Consider the following 18,481-nt stretch of genomic DNA (forward strand, 5'->3'; position numbering starts at 1 on the left):
AATCTAACGTTTCCAATGATACCCCACTTGAACCAATAGAAGCTTCATGTCCTGACTGACAGGCTACATTACCCAACCAGAAGCTACGTTGAAGTTCAGGCTCAGCCTCTATTTTTTTACGTGGCTCAAGCCTGTCACGTCGTACAGCTCAGATGACAGGTGTTTCGTACAGCCAATGAAATTCCCTAAACAACGGGACTAAAAAAGAGGGGGTGGAGATGATCCCAACACTCTTCAGCTTCACCAGAACAGACTTCTGCTCATAGATCCTCAGTCTGTCATTGAATTAGCATAAAAATGCATTTATACTTAATTTTCTCTGTGTCAGAAATATTGGTTGTACATATGAATAGTGCCTCTATAAGTTTGCAAGACTATAAGCCTTTTTAATAGGTATATAGTGTATATATCATGAATATTTTCAGTCTCAAAATGAAAAAACGCCTAGACATTTCATTAGAAAAACATGTGTAAAATATTAATTTTCTGTGATATTGTTATCTGCTTTTTACTTAGACGAGAAAAGGCTTCAAGCTATGATCCCATTGTGTTTTCCAGTCCATAAGTCCCATTTATCTACATGCATATCTACATGCATCTATTTACAAATAAATGTTCAGGCGGAAATAAAAACCTTATACTTTAGTGTGTTCAAACTCATTTAACTCAGTGTCAGCAGCACTTAAAGTGATTCTGACTATTAAGGGAAAAAAGCTTCAGATTGTTACCTTTCAAAAGACACCAAGACCATGCATTTACTCCAAATAGTTCAAGTACTGCTTCCAATTTACTTTGGGTATACCTGGATAGGCGTTTTTCATAAAATTTTACAGGAATGTTAAGAGGTTAATATCTATGGTTAGATGAAGCAAAGCATTCAAAAAGGAAAGAGCTGTCACCACAAATCCTTTTGTCTGTCGTAACTGTCCAAATGAAAGTGTTCAGCAAGTCTTCTCCAGTCATGTAACATGGTGCACTGTCATCTGGCCTCAGCACTGTCATTTTCATTTCTGTTTTCACCATGTAAAGTGCCTTGAGTTTACAGCGCTATACAAATACAATGTATCATCATATCATTTAATATCATCCACATGTCAGTTGTAAATTAATAAGAATTCCTATTTTTCATTCTTTCAAACTACTGATTGTTTCATTTTTTTTAGTTCATATGTCTTCAAGTAGCAAAACGTTGTTTTTCAAAGAAAGGAAATAACCATTTATTAAAATTGAATTAATCCGTAGAGCCCAGTATCACGAATCACAGATTAGTTTCAGAGGGCATTACAATCTGTACAAAATAACCTTGAACCTTTGCACCCTAAAACAAACTTTAATGGAGAGAAAAGGCTGTCCATGAGATAGCCAAAGCCTTTATTCTTGATTTATTTTGTCTTCACTCACTGTGAAAACACGAGACAAAAAGATGTGAGGTTTTCAACCAATGCCTTCACCTAACATCAGCTGGGGTCTGCTCCACCCTGAGCAGGATCAGAGGTTACGGAAAACGGATGGATTCACCTTCATTCTAAGATCGTTCATCTGGTTACCGTCTGTACAGTAACGGCATCAAACAAGGCCGTGTGACACACCATCTTACAGCCATGTGGTGTGACACACCATGTTACAGCCATGTGGTGTCACACACCATCTTACAGCCATGTGGTGTCACACACCATCTTACAGCCATGTGGTGTCACACACCATCTTATAGCCATGTGGTGTGACACACCATCTTATAGCCATGTGGTGTCACACACCATCTTACAGCCATGTGGTGTCACACACCATCTTACAGCCATATGATGTCACACACCATGTTACAGCCATGTGGTGTCACACACCATGTTACAGCCATGTGATGTCACACACCATGTTACAGCCATGTGGTGTCACACACCATCTTACAGCCATATGATGTCACACACCATGTTACAGCCATGTGATGTCACACACCATGTTACAGGGGTGTGACAGAAGAAGGGGTCTCAGAAGGATCCCACAACTGTAAAAGACCCTCAAGACGGACAGCCGGAGGATCCATCCAATGCATGCATCTTGTTGGCATCACAAGAGCAAGCGGTCCAGTTGACTCAGAGAGTTAAGTTGGTGGTGAGAGAGGCAGTTGAGGATATGCTCTCTGGTGAAATTCAAACCCTAAAGGCAATGATTGAATCCTCAAAGTCGGCAGTTGCCAAACTTAGCCAGGATATTACTCATCAAGCCGAGGTTGGTGAAACCCTACGAGGGAGAGAGGCTGCTACGACAGCTCACATGAGAGCGGCTAAACACGATGTGGGTAGTGACCTGAGTCTTCACCAGAAACTCACTGAGATGGAAGACAGATCACCGAGATGTAACATCTCACTTGCTGGCCGAGAGGAATCTGCGGAAGGTTAAAATGTCATTCACCAGTGTGGATCCCTCTCTACTGGGGAGCGGAAGGAAATTCAACAGGCTCACCACATTTACATAAGCCAGGGAAAAGACCAATCGTCTCCGGACGCTGATCTTACGATTACTTCGATATCAGGACAGAGATAACATCGTCAACACAAAGACATCCAAATGAGGATTTTCCTGGACTACAGTCATGAAACCGCTCGGTTGAGAAGATCCTTCGACGGTGTGAAGAAACAAATCTTTCAGAGAGGACTGCGCCCGTTTATGAAATATCCAGCAATTCTGAAAGTTAAGCATAACAGGACGCTAAACTTCTTTGAAAATGTAGTGGATGCTGAGAGGTTTATGTCTACATTTGACCGGTCTCCACACCCAGAGCGAGTCCTCCTCCAATCTACCCAACGCATCTGCTGACGCGAGAGTCAAACTAATCCGGACAGTGGACTAAACTGGCTGATGTGACCCAGAGCTTTTAATTGAATTGCTCTGCTTTACTATTGTTATTGCAGCATGTTATCTCATAATTTGTAGATAACAGTGTTACATAGTTTCTGTGTGCTTGTTGCCAAAGCCTTGCTGTTCATGTAAAGATCATTATATCATTGTTTTTATTTCATATTTGAAAGGTAGCTATTTTTCTGACTATAGGTTCACACACTTGACTATGAATAAACCCTTTAATGTAATGTCGTGGAATGTCCGGAGCATAAACTCGCTAGTTAAATTCACCAAATGTTTAGAATTCCTCAAACGTAAGGATGTCTCGATTGCTATGATCCTAGTAACAGATTGGAAGATGAATGATGTTCACATAACAGGTTCTACAAGTGTGCTGCTTACTCTTCTGCTTTGAATAGATGCAATGGGATTGCTGTTATATTCAAAAGGAAATTAGGTGCAAGTATTGTCAGTTCTGGTAGTGATGGTGCTGGAAGACTGATGTGAAGGCAGATACTCTGAAGACTGACGTCATCAGTGTGAGACGCAAGGCTGCAGCGCATTAAACGTTGGAATATCCTTCTTTGGACTAAATGGGTTTTCGCAGAGCGGCAACTTCTGTGACTTTCTAACCTCTGGCAGTATTGCCAATGATTTTGTAAAACAACTGTTTCATGAAGCCAGAGGTACTGTGTTCACCACTGCTATTGATACATTACCTAGCTAAAAGCTAGGAGGCTAGCACTCGCTAGCTGCTCAGAACTTTACCAGGCAATTCATTTAAACCGCCTCACAGCGGGTCTACGTGTCCATCTATGGCTCTACTGAGCTCTCCATCCGGCTGAGTCAGCTGCCTTTGCCTGGCTGATAAGATTGCAGAGTTGGAAGAGAGAATCTCCCGGCTGCACCAGATCCATAGAGCCGATGGGTGATGGATACCATCATCTTCGGACCAACACAAGCCGATGCAATCTGTACCCGAGTGCCTGATATCGCTGTTCCTTGTGCCGCTGCCGTCGCCACTGGGACACGATATCCTCAACCCGCATGGTTTCCCTCTTCTGGCTTGGGAGCCCCGGCCTCCTCCGTCCCCTCTGCTGTCACTGGGGGCCCAAAGATCACGGCCTCCTCCGATCATACCTGGGCCCTCCTCCCGCCCCGTGCTCGTTGTTCCACTCTGCACTTGGGGGTCTTGGGGGTCTCCCCTCATTTAAGTACCCAACATTTTACGCAAATTTAAGACCGATTCATTATGATCCATAAACGCTAAGCTTGCTTTCATAAGGTCTTTGTCCAACAAAACTTTAATCTTAAATTAATTTATGACGAGTTTGGATGAATGAGTGAATTATGCCACCCGAATTATGAGTATTCGGTTTACTGGTTATGGTGGAGGCCTTGCTGTTAATTTAAAAAATCAGATTTTTTTTATAGAGTTATACAGTTATATTAAAATATGATAAGATCATCCTCTTTGGTGATTCTAACCGACACATAGATAAAATTCAACTGCAGTTGAGTTTTTAAATATTACTGATTCCTGTAATCTGGTTCAACATACCTCTGGCCCAACGCAGAGCTGTGGCCATATTGATGTGGTGTTTACTTTTGGCTCCTCCAATGAATCGCCACCTTAACGTGGTGGAGGAGTTTGAGTGGCTCAGTGATCCTGGGAGCTATGTTGTCCGGGGCGTCAGCCCCTGGTAGGGTCTCCCAAGGCAAACAGGTCTCGGGGGAGAGCCCAGACTAAGAGCGATTCAAAAAACCCTGATGAATTGCAGCCCACGGACTAAAGTTACCTCGCCCGGACAAGGGAAACCGGGGCACCCTCCCGGAGCCAGACCCAGGAGGGGAGCTCGTCGGCGAGCGTCTGGTGGCCGGGCTTTCGCCCATGGGGCCCGGTCGGGCTCAGCCCGAAGAAACAACATGGAGCAGCAGTCACCCTGTGGACCCACCACCCGCGGGGAGAATTATCGGGGTCGGGTGCTATGCAGACCGGGCGGCGGGCCAGGCAGGAGACCTGGGCGAGCCGATCGCCGGCAGCATAGACTAGCTCTAGGGACGTGGAACGTCACCTCGCTAGCGGGGAAAGAGCCGGAGCTGGTGCAGGAGGTGGAGCGGTACCAGCTAGATTTAGTTGGGCTCACCTCCACGCACAGCATGGGCTCTGGAACCAAGCTCCTGGAGAAGGGTTGGACTTTGTCCTTTTCTGGAGTTGCCCAGGGTGAGAGGCGCCGGGCGGGAGTGGGGATACTCACGAGCCCCCGGCTGAGCGCCGCTATGTTGGAGTTTTCCCCCGAGAACGAGAGGGTCGCCTCCCTGCGCCTACGGGTTGCAGGGAGTAAGGCTCTGACTGTTGTCTGTGCTTATGCACCGAACAGCAGTTCGGAGTATCCGGCCTTCTTGGAGTTGGTGGGAGGGGTCCTGGAAAGGGCGCCGCCTGCCGACTCCATAGTTCTCCTGGGAGACTTCAACGGGGCGTGATTGGGAGGAACGGCTTGCCCGATCTGAACCCGAATGGTGTTTTGTTGTTGGACTTCTGTGCTAGCCACAGTTTGTCCATAACGAACACCATGTTCGAGCATAAGGTGGCTCATAAGTGTACCTGGTACCAGAACACCTTAGGCCGGAGATCAATGATCGACTTTGTAGTCGTATCATCTGATCTGCGGCCGTATGTCTTGGACACTCGGGTGAAGAGAGGAGCAGAGCTGTCAACTGATCACCACCTGGTGGTGAGTTGGATCAGATGGCGGGGGAGTCGGCTAGAAAGACCTGGCAAGCCCAAACGTGTAGTGAGGGTGAACTGGGAACGTCTGGCGGAGGACCCTGTCCGGGAGGTCTTCAACTCCCACCTCCGGAAGAACTTCTCACAAATCCCGAGGGAGGCTGGGGACATGGAACCCGAGTGGACCATGTTCAAAGCCTCTATTGTGGACGCGGCTGCTCGGAGCTGTGGCCAGAAGGTCATCGGTGCCTGTCGTGGCGGCAACCCGAGAACCCGGTGGTGGACACCGGGGGTGAGGGAAGCCGTCAAACTGAAGAAGGAGGCCTTTCGGGCCTGGCTGGCCCAGGGGTCTCCTGAAGCAGCTGACGGGTACCGGCAGGCCAGAAGGGCTGCAGCTGCGATGGTCGCGGATGCTAAAACTCGGGCATGGGAGGAGTTCGGGGAGGCCATGGAGAAGGACTTTCGGTTGGCCTCAAGGAAGTTCTGGCAAACCATCCGACGGCTCAGGAAGGGAAAGCAGGGCCTACCCCAGGCTGTTCTCAGCGGGGGGGGGGAACTGCTGACCCGGACTGGGGACATCGTCGGGCGGTGGAAAGAGCACTTTGAGGAACTCCTAAACCCGGCTAACATGTCCCCCGGAGAGGGGGCAGCGCCGGAAGACTTTGGGGTGGTTTCTCCCATATCCCTGGCAGAGGTCGCTAAGGTAGTCAAAAAGCTCCTTGGTGGCAAGGCGCCAGGGGTGGATGAGATACGCCCTGAGATGCTGAAAGCGCTGGACATTGTTGGGCTGTCTTGGTTGACACGCCTTTTCAGTGTCGCATGGGGATCGGGAACAGTGCCCATGGACTGGCAGACCGGGGTGGTGGTTCCCATCTACAAGAAGTTTGTGCAAATAGTTTGTGCTCAAACTATCGTGGCATCACACTGCTCAGCCTCCCGGGAAAAGCTTATGCCAGGGTGCTGGAAGGGAGGCTCCGACCGCTTGTCGAACCTCAGATTCAAGACGAGCAGTGCGGATTCCGTCCCGGTCGTGGAACAGTGGACCAGCTCTTTTCCCTTGCAAGACTACTGGAGGGGTCCTGGGAGTTTGCCCAACCAGTCTACATGTGCTTTGTGGACTTGGAGAAGGCTTTCGACCGGGTCCCTCGGGGGTTTTTGTGGGGGGTGCTGCGGGAGTATGGGGTGCCGGACCCGTTGGCACGGGCTATCCGGTCTTTGTACGCCTGCAGTAGGAGCTGTGTTCGTATCCTCGGTAGTAAGTCAGACACGTTCCCGGTGGGTGTTGGCCTCCGCCAGGGCTGCCCTTTATCACCGGTCCTGTTCGTGACTTTCATGGACAGGATATCTAGGCGCAGCCAGGGGGCGGAGAGGATCCGGTTCGGGAGTCTCGGGATCGCCTCTCTGCTGTTCGCGGATGATGTGGTCCTGTTTGCCTCCTCGGATTGTGACCTCCAGCATTCACTGGGGCGTTTTGCAGCCGAGTGTGAAGCGGCAGGGATGAGAGTTAGCGTCTCCAAATCTGAGGCCATGGTGCTCTGCCGGAAACCGGTGGATTGCTCCCTCCAGGTGGGGACAAACCGCCTACCCCAAGCGAAGGAGTTCAAGTATCTCGGGGTCTTGTTCACGAGTGAGGGTAAGGTGGAGCGGGAGATCGACAGACGGATCGGTGCGGCTGCAGCAATAAAACAGGCGCTGTACCGGTCCGTCCTGGTGAAGAGGGAGCTGAGCCGGAAGGCGAAGCTCTCCATTTACTGGTCGGTCTATGTTCCAACCCTCACCTATGGTCACGAACTCTGGGTCGTGACCGAAAGAACGAGATCTCGAATACAAGCGGCCGAAATGAGCTTCCTCCGCAGGGTGGCCGGGCTCACCCTTAGAGATAGGGTAAGGAGCTCGGACATCAGGAGGGAGCTTGGAGTCGAGTCGCTGCTCCTTCGTGTCGAAAGGAGTCAGCTGAGGTGGTTCGGGCATCTAGTCAGGATGCCTCCTGGACGCCTCCCATTAGAGGTTTTCCAGGCACGTCCAACTGGTAGGAGACCCCGGGGAAGACCAAGGACACGCTGGAGGGATTATATCTCCCGGCTGGCCTTGGAACGCCTCGGGATCCCCCAGAATGAGCTGGAAAGTGTTGCGGGTGAGAGGGAAGCCTGGGTCGGCCTGCTGAACCTGCTGCCACCGCGACCCGACCCCGGATAAGCGGCTGATAATGGATGGATGGATGGATGTTTACTTTTGGTTTAGACTAAATGTGTCTAGGATGAACCTTTCCTGCCAGTGTATATTTAATACTCTGTTGCACAAGTAAAGTAAACGCACCACTCAATTTTTTGGTAGTTGCTGAACATACAGATGATGAATTCTGATTCAGATATAATAATAATAATAAATTTGGAGGGGTGTAAAGAAGTTGGCGCTGGTGGGAGTGTGTCAGTGCAGGAGTTCAGAGAGATATGAGGTTGTGGAGCGCTTTGTTGGTGATGAGGAGAATTTTAAACTGGATTATCTGCTGTGTGAGGAGCCAGTAGAGGCTCTGGAGGACTGGGGTGGTGTAGCAGTGTGTAGTGGTGAAAGAGGAGTATGATGTTGCCAAGGGGAGCAAGTAGAGGATGAAGAGGAGAGGACCGAGTACTGCACCTTGGGGGACACCTTGAGGCAGAGTTCAGGTGTGAACCATGGGGCATTGTGGGTGAAAGAGTTCTGGTTGTGAGAGGGGCGAGCTGATCGAGGCGGCAGGACACGGTGTTATTGTAGAGAAGGCGGGGCTTATCTCCGTGCAAACAGTTTTCATTTCCGACATCCACCATGGAAATAACCACTAGTTCTGCTTTATACTTGTTGTGGAAATCCCTAAAATGTCGGAACATCAGACGCCCTCGTGTCTGAGTCCATATTATTATCCGTAGGCGCACAGCGCGGTGGATTTCACCGACTTCTCCAGGAACTGCAAGGGGTGACCAGTTCTACTAGAGGACCAGCAGCGAGCTTGATTGACGCTTGTTTTGATGTCTTTGACCAGGGCTGTGTAGTGAGTGTTGTCCTGTGTGTAGTGAGTGTTGTGTAGTGAGTGTTGTCCTGTGTGTAGTGAGTGTTGTCCTGTGTGTAGTGAGTGTTGTGTAGTGAGTGTTGTCCTGTGTGTAGTGAGTGTTGTCCTGTGTGTGTAGTGAGTGTTGTCCTGTGTGTAGTGAGTGTTGTCCTGTGTGTAGTGAGTGTTGTGTAGTGAGTGTTGTCCTGTGTGTGTAGTGAGTGTTGTCCTGTGTGTGTAGTGAGTGTTGTCCTGTGTGTAGTGAGTGTTGTCCTGTGTGTGTAGTGAGTGTTGTCCTGTGTGTAGTGAGTGTTGTCCTGTGTGTAGTGAGTGTTGTCCTGTGTGTAGTGAGTGTTGTCCTGTGTGTAGTGAGTGTTGTGTAGTAAGTGTTGTCCTGTGTGTAGTGAGTGTTGTCCTGTGTGTAGTGAGTGTTGTCCTGTGTGTAGTGAGTGTTGTCCTGTGTGTAGTGAGTGTTGTGTAGTGAGTGTTGTCCTGTGTGTGTAGTGAGTGTTGTCCTGTGTGTAGTGAGTGTTGTGTAGTGAGTGTTGTCCTGTGTGTGTAGTGAGTGTTGTCCTGTGTGTAGTGAGTGTTGTCCTGTGTGTAGTGAGTGTTGTGTAGTGAGTGTTGTCCTGTGTGTGTAGTGAGTGTTGTCCTGTGTGTAGTGAGTGTTGTCCTGTGTGTGTAGTGAGTGTTGTCCTGTGTGTACTGAGTGTTGTCCTGTGTGTGTTGTCCTGTGTGTAGTGAGTGTTGTCCTGTGTGTTATATTTGTGTAGCTGTTCATCACCTCACTGCCACGTCCCTGTGTTCCAGGTGTTGCTTACCTGGGCGGCGTCTGCAGTGCCAAGAGGAAGTGTGTGTTAGCAGAGGACAATGGACTCAATCTGGCGTTCACCATTGCTCACGAGTTGGGGCACAAGTAGGTTTTATTGTGTATTTTGACAGTTTATCATGTTATTATGCTGCTTATCTACTGTCCATGATGCTGTTGAATGAGTGCTGTGAAAGTCTGCTCATGGTCCAGAAGAGTATGGAGGAATGCAGGGGACCGGAGGTACACTTCCTCCCATGTTGATTTAGGCAAACACATTACTCATGAAAAGCTATTTTAATCCATTCATTTTCTGACATTTGAACATTCCACAATGTGTTTTCCTGATACAGACAGAGCATAGTTCATTGCAGTAGGGCTGTTAATATTACCCGTTTAACCGTAGTATCGGTTAAACGGGTAATATTAACAATAACAAACCGAGCTAACCAAGATGAGCGGCCTGTCACATAGAGAAGAATGGTGCCAGCCCACCTTAAAGGCCAGCCCACCTTCAAGGCCAGCCCACTTTCAAGGTCAGCCCACTTTCAAGGTCAGCCCACTTTCAAGGTCAGCCCACCTTAACCTTTTAAGCCCCGTTCAGCACCAAGGCATTTTTTAGGATTTAGCTCGAAATAGCATACCCAAACTAAAAAGGGTGTATCTCTGCAAGGGCTATTTGAATAATTCTGGTGTTATAATAAAGGCAACCCTTGTGAGCTTTTGGTCAGATGTAAATATAGATGTAAATATTAGTATATATGTTGCTGGCTAAGAGTAAATAAAGATTGAAACACAGAACAAATAGAAGTTCCATGTCCGCCTATAGAAAAAAACACTTTCAGGATGATTATCTCCTTGAAATGATGCTTCACTAAGAAGAAGAAGAAGAAGCCCTGAGGCTCTCCCACATCATAGCACAATATGTGAACAGTCTCTCTGCAATGTTTTCACTTGAAAAAGTGAAGCAGAACAAAGTCAGATTGGGTAAAGTACAGAGAGAATTCAGGCAAGGTTTCCAAAATTTGCATTTCGGCACATTTGCGCATATTTACTGGGGGAAATGCATTTTTTCAACAAAAAAAAAAGTTTCAAAATGTGCTGACTCAGCGATTTATGTTGCTGTGTTCTTTGGTTCATATCTCAGTGATGCTTTGCAGCAGAGGGAGAATATGGTGAATATATTTGGAATCTGTGTGGAATTGTCTTGCTTTTTGCTATTTGTCTTTTTCTGATAGCACCAAGCTACGGGCTGCTAGTTCCGGAAACATGCAGAGTGGGCTGACTCGTGATAAAATTATAACTATTTTATTTTAATAATTATTTTAGTTGGTGTTTGAGTTGTGTTGAAATGGCTGACTAATTATTGTAGCCCAGATTCTCTTGTTTAATTTAATGTATCGCATCAATATATTTGTTCATGATTATTGTAATGTTTTACACAGTTTAATTACAATTTTAAAAAAGGACCTATATAGGTCCATGCGGGGCTTAAAAGGTTTTAATGGTCAGCCCACTTTAAAGGTCAGCCCACCTTACCAACAGGAATAATCTGCCAGCCCATGTCCAGCATGGAGTTTAGTACAGCCGTTCAGATGGACCCAGTGTAACCTCTGGGATGAATCTAATTGGCTGGCCAGGCGTGTGGTAACAGCTGCTTTACTCCACATCTGCATTCATGATAAAGGACAACGTAGTACGGTCATCTCTTGTGGGCAACAGTCTAGAAAGACGGCTTCAGGTTAGTATTAGCTAGCTTTACTGGAGACATTCTTTACTGGCAATAAAACACATACAAAATAAATAGTTAACTTAATAAAAACAAGACAATTACTTTCCAAACAAATAAAGCCAGCTCAACTTGTATGTACTTTTCCAATTAGTTAACAGTATGTTGTCAACAGACATTCATACCTATTGCTCTGAGGATTACCATGTCTACTATTCAGTGCACATCCACATTTACAACAGCAGGTGGCGTAGTTTCCCATTTCGCAGGATTCAACCTGAACCTTTTCAACTATTCAATTCAGTCTATTTTATATAGCCCAACATCACAAATACAAGTTATCCTCAGAGGGCTTTACAGTCTGTAACATGACATCCTGTCCCGGGACCTCACATCGGATCAGGGACAATTCCCCAAATAAAGATAGTAAAAACCCTTTCACAGGGAAAACAGGAAGAAACCTGAGTTACACCAGCTCTCAGAAAACCTTTGGCTATGTGAGCATGGAGGAGTGAAAGACGCCTTGGAGTGGCCTCGTTCAAAGTTACATAACAAGCTGTGATTGGTTCAGTCTGGAGAGCTTTGACTGCTGGACCGGTTCTCTGTGTTCTCTGTCCACAAACCGTCAGTAGACCCTGACTGATGTTTGCTGTGACAACAAGCACTGCCTCGGCGGGCCCAGGGTCATGCTCCCATTAGGCCCCTGGGCACATGTCTTTGGAGGCCCTTAGACACAGCATCCAGGCAGTGGGGCTGTAAGGCTCCCGGCTGCAGCCGAGACGCCTTCCTTCAGAAGTCTGAGGCTTCAGGCTTTCATAATCCAGCCGTGGGCGTACCACTTCAAATGTACTACTACTCCAATTCATCTTCCTTTCATCCAGACTCGTTTCTCTCTGCACATTCATGGAGACTTTACACTGGGAATGGTATACAAGCACGTGTCATCATATGATCAGCATGTTTCTGTGTGCTCATGGAGACGGAGATACATTGAGTTACTTTCATGGTCATCACAACAACAGTTGTTTCCAACTCTCCTTGTTAAGCTCAGATGGACACAGCAGAGCAATAGAGCCACCCTCCAATATAAGCTATGTTGAATAATACAATATATATATATATATATATATATATATTTGTATGTATATAACCGAGAAGATAATAAACCAGCTATGTTACCATTCAAGAATCAAATCATGTTTTTATTTCAGACTGCTCAAAATTCAAATCTCCTTTCAGAGGACATTCCTGTGTATCATCAGCATATTCAGAGTCTTTGTGAAGGTGGTAGGAGGTAGTTTCATATCTGTATGCAGTCTATTGTCTGTACTGCTTTCTGTTCAGCAGTAGTCAGTCCCTGTGACAAAGAAAGATATACGCTTATCAAGCATTACTTTCCCCTGAGTTACATAAGCACGCACATTCTCACACATACTACAAGGAAGTATTCTCAAGAAGCTTTTGAAGCATTACGCTGCTGTTGGGACTTCACCATTTGGGTGGAGCAAAGACAGAGGCCTACACGTAACATTAAGCTTTTTACTAGCCCTTTTAGTTTTGTCTGGGCAGAAACGGGTCATCGTGTGTTTGTAACCTCGTTTGTTTTAGTTTTACCTGCCCTGTGGGGTTATAGTGTGTTTGTAACCTCGTTTGTTTTAGTTTTACCTGCCCTGTGGGGTTATAGTGTGTTTGTAACCTTGTTTGTTTAGTTTTACCTGCCCTGTGGGGTCATCGTGTGTTTTCATGGACCACTGAGTCCCATTCAGGGTTGTGCATCTTGTTGCTGCTGTGATCGTGTTGTTCCACACTGCTGTGTTGTGTTTAAATCCACCTGAAAAGTCAGAAAACACCTATTATGTGTCTTATTCCCCCGTTAAATAGCATTGACGTAACCTGTCCAGGTGATAGCTAGATACTCATAATCAATAATATGTATAGCGTGTGTCCCACGTTGATGACGAGCCAGAAAGAACGCCGGCCAGGTGACTGAGGTGGTGCGTGCTGTCTCAGGACCTCTAGTTAGTGACGAGCTGGCTAGCTGGCTAGCTAGCAAACAAGTGACAGCTAGCTAGCTGTTTGTCATGCCAGCAAACGATGAAACATACTCAATACTCGTGCCACTGACGGGCATCGCCTCACATCACCATCATTACTAACTAGTGTTCATGTTCGAACAATGCTTTATAAATAATTTAAGCGTTGACTTTACTAATGCTACATAGTGTGTAGTTACTATAAAGCGCTCCCAGCTTTTCTTGTACCTGTGGAAACACATTCTGCTCCTGCTGGCACGTTGTACTCCACCAGTACATGCAGATATAGTCTGAGTGACCCTGTAGAGATCTACCTATCACATTGTATTGGATCTTAGCATCACAAGGTAATAGTTTCTGTGTGCTAGCTAGCTACGTTTCATTCACTTTTTAACAAGGAACTGATGAAATACACAAAATACCTGTAGGAGGAGGATTAAAGTCAGTAGATCTTACAGTGAGCGAGTCCAGAAATAAGCAAAATGAGACAGTCACAAAGGACACATTTAGGAAACAGAGCCGACACCGACAACCAACAGGGAAAAGACTGTAAATCAAAACAAGATATTAATTAGACAGCAAGTCACATGTGGGGAAGAACTGAGGGCAGAAAGCTGATTGGTGGTTTAAGCAATGGGAACAAAGCAAGGCTGATGAGGCTGTGGCTCAGTGGAAGAGAGGGTTGTGGTTCTTGAACCAACCAGCGGGTTGTGGTTCTTCAATCAGCGGGTTGTGGTTCTTCAATCAGCGGGTTGTGGTTCTTCAACCAGCGGGTTGTGGTTCTTCAACCAATCAGCGGGTTGTGGTTCTTCAACCAATCAGCGGGTTGTGGTTCTTCAACCAATCAGCGGGTTGTGGTTCTTCAACCAATCAGCGGGTTGTGGTTCTTGAACCAGCGGGTTGTGGTTCTTCAATCAACCAGCGGGTTGTGGTTCTTGAACCAACCAGCGGGTTGTGGTTCTTCAATCAGCGGGTTGTGGTTCTTCAATCAGCGGGTTGTGGTTCTTCAACCAGCGGGTTGTGGTTCTTCAACCAATCAGCGGGTTGTGGTTCTTCAACCAATCAGCGGGTTGTGGTTCTTGAACCAGCGGGTTGTGGTTCTTCAATCAACCAGCGGGTTGTGGTTCTTGAACCAACCAGCGGGTTGTGGTTCTTCAACCAACCAGCGGGTTGTGGTTCTTCAACCAGCGGGTTGTGGTTCTTCAATCAGTGGGTTGTGGTTGGATATGTCTGAGTCCTTGGGCAAGAGACTTGACCCCATATTGCTCCCATCAGTCCCGGTGTGTTAGAGGTGCATGGTGATATGTGGCCCTGCCATCAGGGTATGAATGGGTGTAAAGAGATGCATGGTGAGTATGTGGCCCTGCCATCAGGGTATGAATGGGTGTACACAGGTGACACTGTTACCATGCATTCTGCTAGTTGAGAGCTAAACACTCTGCAAATGCACAAATGCATGGATGCACAAAATAGGCCAACATATTTTGAGAAAGTCATGGATTGAAAAGATGGCTTGACTTGTTTGAGCAGCGGCTCCACTACTCGTTGACACGGTGTGTGTCCATGTCGTGTCTCCAGCATGGGGATGACCCATGATGACGACCACGCCACCTGCACAGGCCACTCCCACATCATGTCTGGGGAGTGGGTGAAGGGAAGAAACCCCAGCGACCTGTCCTGGTCCTCCTGCAGCCGCACCGACCTGGAGAACTTCCTGAGGTGAGATGCGGCTCCACGAGAGTGCTTCATCTTTTTATGATGAACTGTGTTGGTCTCTGCTTCCCTCCTTGTTATGGACAGCGCTGTGTACAAATACATAAGGATATTTTGTTGCCAGAGATTGAAGAGAAACCATCATCATATTGTGGGTGATTTTATAATGATGTCACAATCAGAATTAAAAAACATACAGACGTAAATAATTAATAAATAAGAAGCATTCTGCCGGTAGAAATTGATCCTGCGCGTATAAGCAGGACACAGAACACAGTATAAATACACACAATATGTATAAATACTACCACTGTGTATAAATACTCAATGCAATTTGTTTAACAGGTAACAGACTACAGAGAAAACATCTCCACTCTGACACTGATGACTGTCTTTATTATTAGTATTATTATTATTGTTCGTTTAACATCATTAAATCAACTGCAAACATTATACGATCATTTTTAATCAATATTTTAAGTGGATTTTTATTAGATTGTTCGCTAAAACTGTCCGGAGCAGAAAACAATTCTGTGATCTGTGATCAGATGTCAGTCGGCAGCAGTCATCATAAACCGACGTCGCTTCAGAGGAAAGGACGTCTCGTGTCTATTTAAATAGGTTTCCTTGTGTCCTCTTTCCTCGCATGGTTTCCTTGCGTCTCTCCATGCATCCCTAGTGGGAGGGACTAAGACGCAAGGAAAGGACGCAAGTGAGGGAAACGGGGATGCAATTTAGAGACTTGGGATGTACCCATAGAGAGAAACAGAGGTGAAATGTGATTGGACAAGAGCGTTACGCAGAGCGTTAAGGTGCACCAGCGCAGCCAGACGAGACAGGAGGAACAGACAAGACCAGAGGAACAGACAAGACAGGAGCTGGTCAATGAGAAAATAAGCTAATAAGGAAAAATAATGATAATACATGTAGTGTATTTGTGAAAAACAATTACATTATAAAATAGCTATAACTTTGTGATTGTGTTTAGGCCAGCAGAGAAGACTTACAGGCCCTGACGGACATCACTGGTATAGACATTCGGGGTTGCCTACCTTGCCTAATGATCCTGGACGGTATCCTAATGTAAGATAACAGTAAGATAAATGCTGCTGGCCAATAATCCTCATCAGCTGTAGGAAACGACAGGAATATCAGATATCACACATGAAAGGACTCTTTGTTTGGCTCACCATCACTGCTCATCTGCATCTTCGTGTGTGTGTGTGTGTGTGTGTGTGTGTGTGTGTGTGTGTGTGTCCTGTGAACAGGTCCAAAGCCAGTGCCTGCCTCCTGCACACGGACCCCAGAACCCGGTACCAGATCCGCCTCCCCCCCAAGCTGCCAGGCATGCACTACAGTGTGGATGAGCAGTGCCAGATACTCTTTGGAACCAATGCCAGTTTTTGCAGTGATATGAGGGTACAACGCTTAATTTGTCCTAAAGTTGACAGAACATATGATTGTATATCCGACCCAGCCTGACAACAGGAGCACCAGGTTTAGAATGTATGAGAGAGGAATTACTCCAAAAACAAGACGAGGCATATTTGCTTCTCTGGAAAAACCAAAGGTTATAATACATATGACACAAATAATATCCTGAAATATCCTGAAAAGATGTCAGAAAGTTAAGAAGAATCAACTAAAGATATCAAGTTCATAACCATATGGGAGGAACTCCTGGTTGATGGCCTTTGACCTCTTTCGGCCGTTGTGAGCGGTTCTGGTCCGCTCCGTTCAGTGTCCCCACAGCTGTCACATGTGATGTCATGATGATGTCATTCGCCTTCTGAGGCTGGTTCTGCATCCACGAAGTTCTAGCAGAGATCTTAAGGTGTTGAATAGTTTGTGATATTTGCAACGGCTTGTGACTCGAATACTTTCATTATTAAAATATATAAACCAACTCAAACCCTAAATCAAATAGCGCTGAATATTTGATCAACGCAGTCTGCTTTGCTCAGAGGAGAGGGCTGAGGAAATAATCATTATCTGGAAAAAAATCACCTTAACTAAGAATAGAAGAACAATATAATTCCATTGAATTCATTTTGTATTGCCCAAATTCCCAAATGTACAAATTTGAGATTGTAAAGTGCATTAACTACACACATTACGCAACCAGATCAGAACATATTATTACGAAGCAAGACCCCTCAATACTAAGGGGTGTGTGTGTGTGTGTGTGTGTGTGTGTGTGTGTGTGTGTGTGTGTGTGTGTGTGTGTGTGTGTGTGTGTGCGTGTGTGTGTGTGTGCGTGTGTGTGTGTGTGTGTGTGCGTATGCGTGTGTGTGTGTCAGCACCTGATGTGCACAGGCCTGTGGTGTTTAGTGGAAGGAGATGCCGCCTGCAAGACCAAACTGGATCCTCCTCTGGACGGAACCGAGTGCGGCACAGATAAAGTAGGACTCGCGTCTCACACACTGCTCCCATGAACACATACTCACATCCTCACCTTTCTCAGGCAATAACTGTGTGTGTGTCTGTCAGTGGTGTAGGGCAGGCGAGTGCGTGAGCAAGACGCCCATCCCTCAGCATGTGGACGGGGACTGGAGTTCATGGAGCCAGTGGAGCATGTGCAGCAGGACCTGCGGTACTGGAGTCCAATTCAGACAGAGGAAATGTGACAACCCTCCGTATGTCGCCTCTATGTGTGTGTCTGTGTTGTGTGTTCGGATTAGCACATTGCCTTCCATATCCCTCCATTATCTGTTCATCAGGGCCGGGGCAGCAGTGTTAGAGGGGATTCCAGACGTCCCTCTTCCGGGGAACCCTGTTGTCTCTGTTGTAACAAAGCTTCTGCTCAATACATCGTATACCGTTGGAAAGCCAAGAAAATGCCTCACTAGCAGCTATGAGGTCACTGAACTCACAGCGACACAGGAAACCTTCGCAGAGGAGACTTAATGAGACAGACCTCACTACAGACTGCATAACACAGACCTCACTACAGACTATAGACCTCACTACAGACTGCATAACACAGACCTCACTACAGACTACAGACCTCACTACAGACTTCATAACACAGACCTCACTACAGACTGCATATCACAGACCTCACTACAGACTATAGACCTCACTACAGACTGCATAACACAGACCTCACTACAGACTATAGACCTCACTACAGACTATAGACCTCACTACAGACTGCATAACACAGACCTCACTACAGACTATAGACCTCACTACAGACTATAGACCTCACTACAGACTATAGACCTCACTACAGACTGCATAACACAGACCTCACTACAGACTATAGACCTCACTACAGACTATAGACCTCACTACAGACTGCATAACACATACCTCATTACAGACTATAGACCTCACTACAGACTATAGACCTCACTACAGACTGCATAACACAGACCTCACTACAGACTATAGACCTCACTACAGACTATAGACCTCACTACAGACTGCATAACACAGACCTCACTACAGACTATAGACCTCACTACAGACTGCATAACACAGACCTCATTACAGACTATAGACCTCACTACAGACTATATACCTCACTACAGACTGCATAACACAGACCTCACTACAGACTACAGACCTCACTACAGACTTCATAACACAGACCTCACTACAGACT

At 46.5% G+C, this 18,481-nt stretch overlaps 1 protein-coding gene across 1 annotated transcript in view; it reads left to right on the top strand.

The window, feature by feature from the left end:
* Positions 1-18,481, top strand: part of adamts17 (ADAM metallopeptidase with thrombospondin type 1 motif, 17) — a gene marked incomplete at its 5' end in the record, with an annotated part of 89,253 nt that overhangs the window by 37,301 nt on the left and 33,471 nt on the right. Inside the window, 5 exons of the mRNA XM_079217429.1 lie at positions 9,399-9,504; positions 14,737-14,877; positions 16,140-16,290; positions 17,172-17,273; positions 17,362-17,507. Coding sequence (XP_079073555.1) covers positions 9,399-9,504; positions 14,737-14,877; positions 16,140-16,290; positions 17,172-17,273; positions 17,362-17,507 — 646 coding nt within the window. The remainder of the gene's footprint in view (positions 1-9,398; positions 9,505-14,736; positions 14,878-16,139; positions 16,291-17,171; positions 17,274-17,361; positions 17,508-18,481) is intronic.

This window comes from Taurulus bubalis (genome assembly GCF_910589615.1).
Source record: "Taurulus bubalis genome assembly, chromosome: 4".
NCBI classification, from domain to species: Eukaryota; Metazoa; Chordata; class Actinopteri; order Perciformes; family Cottidae; genus Taurulus; species Taurulus bubalis.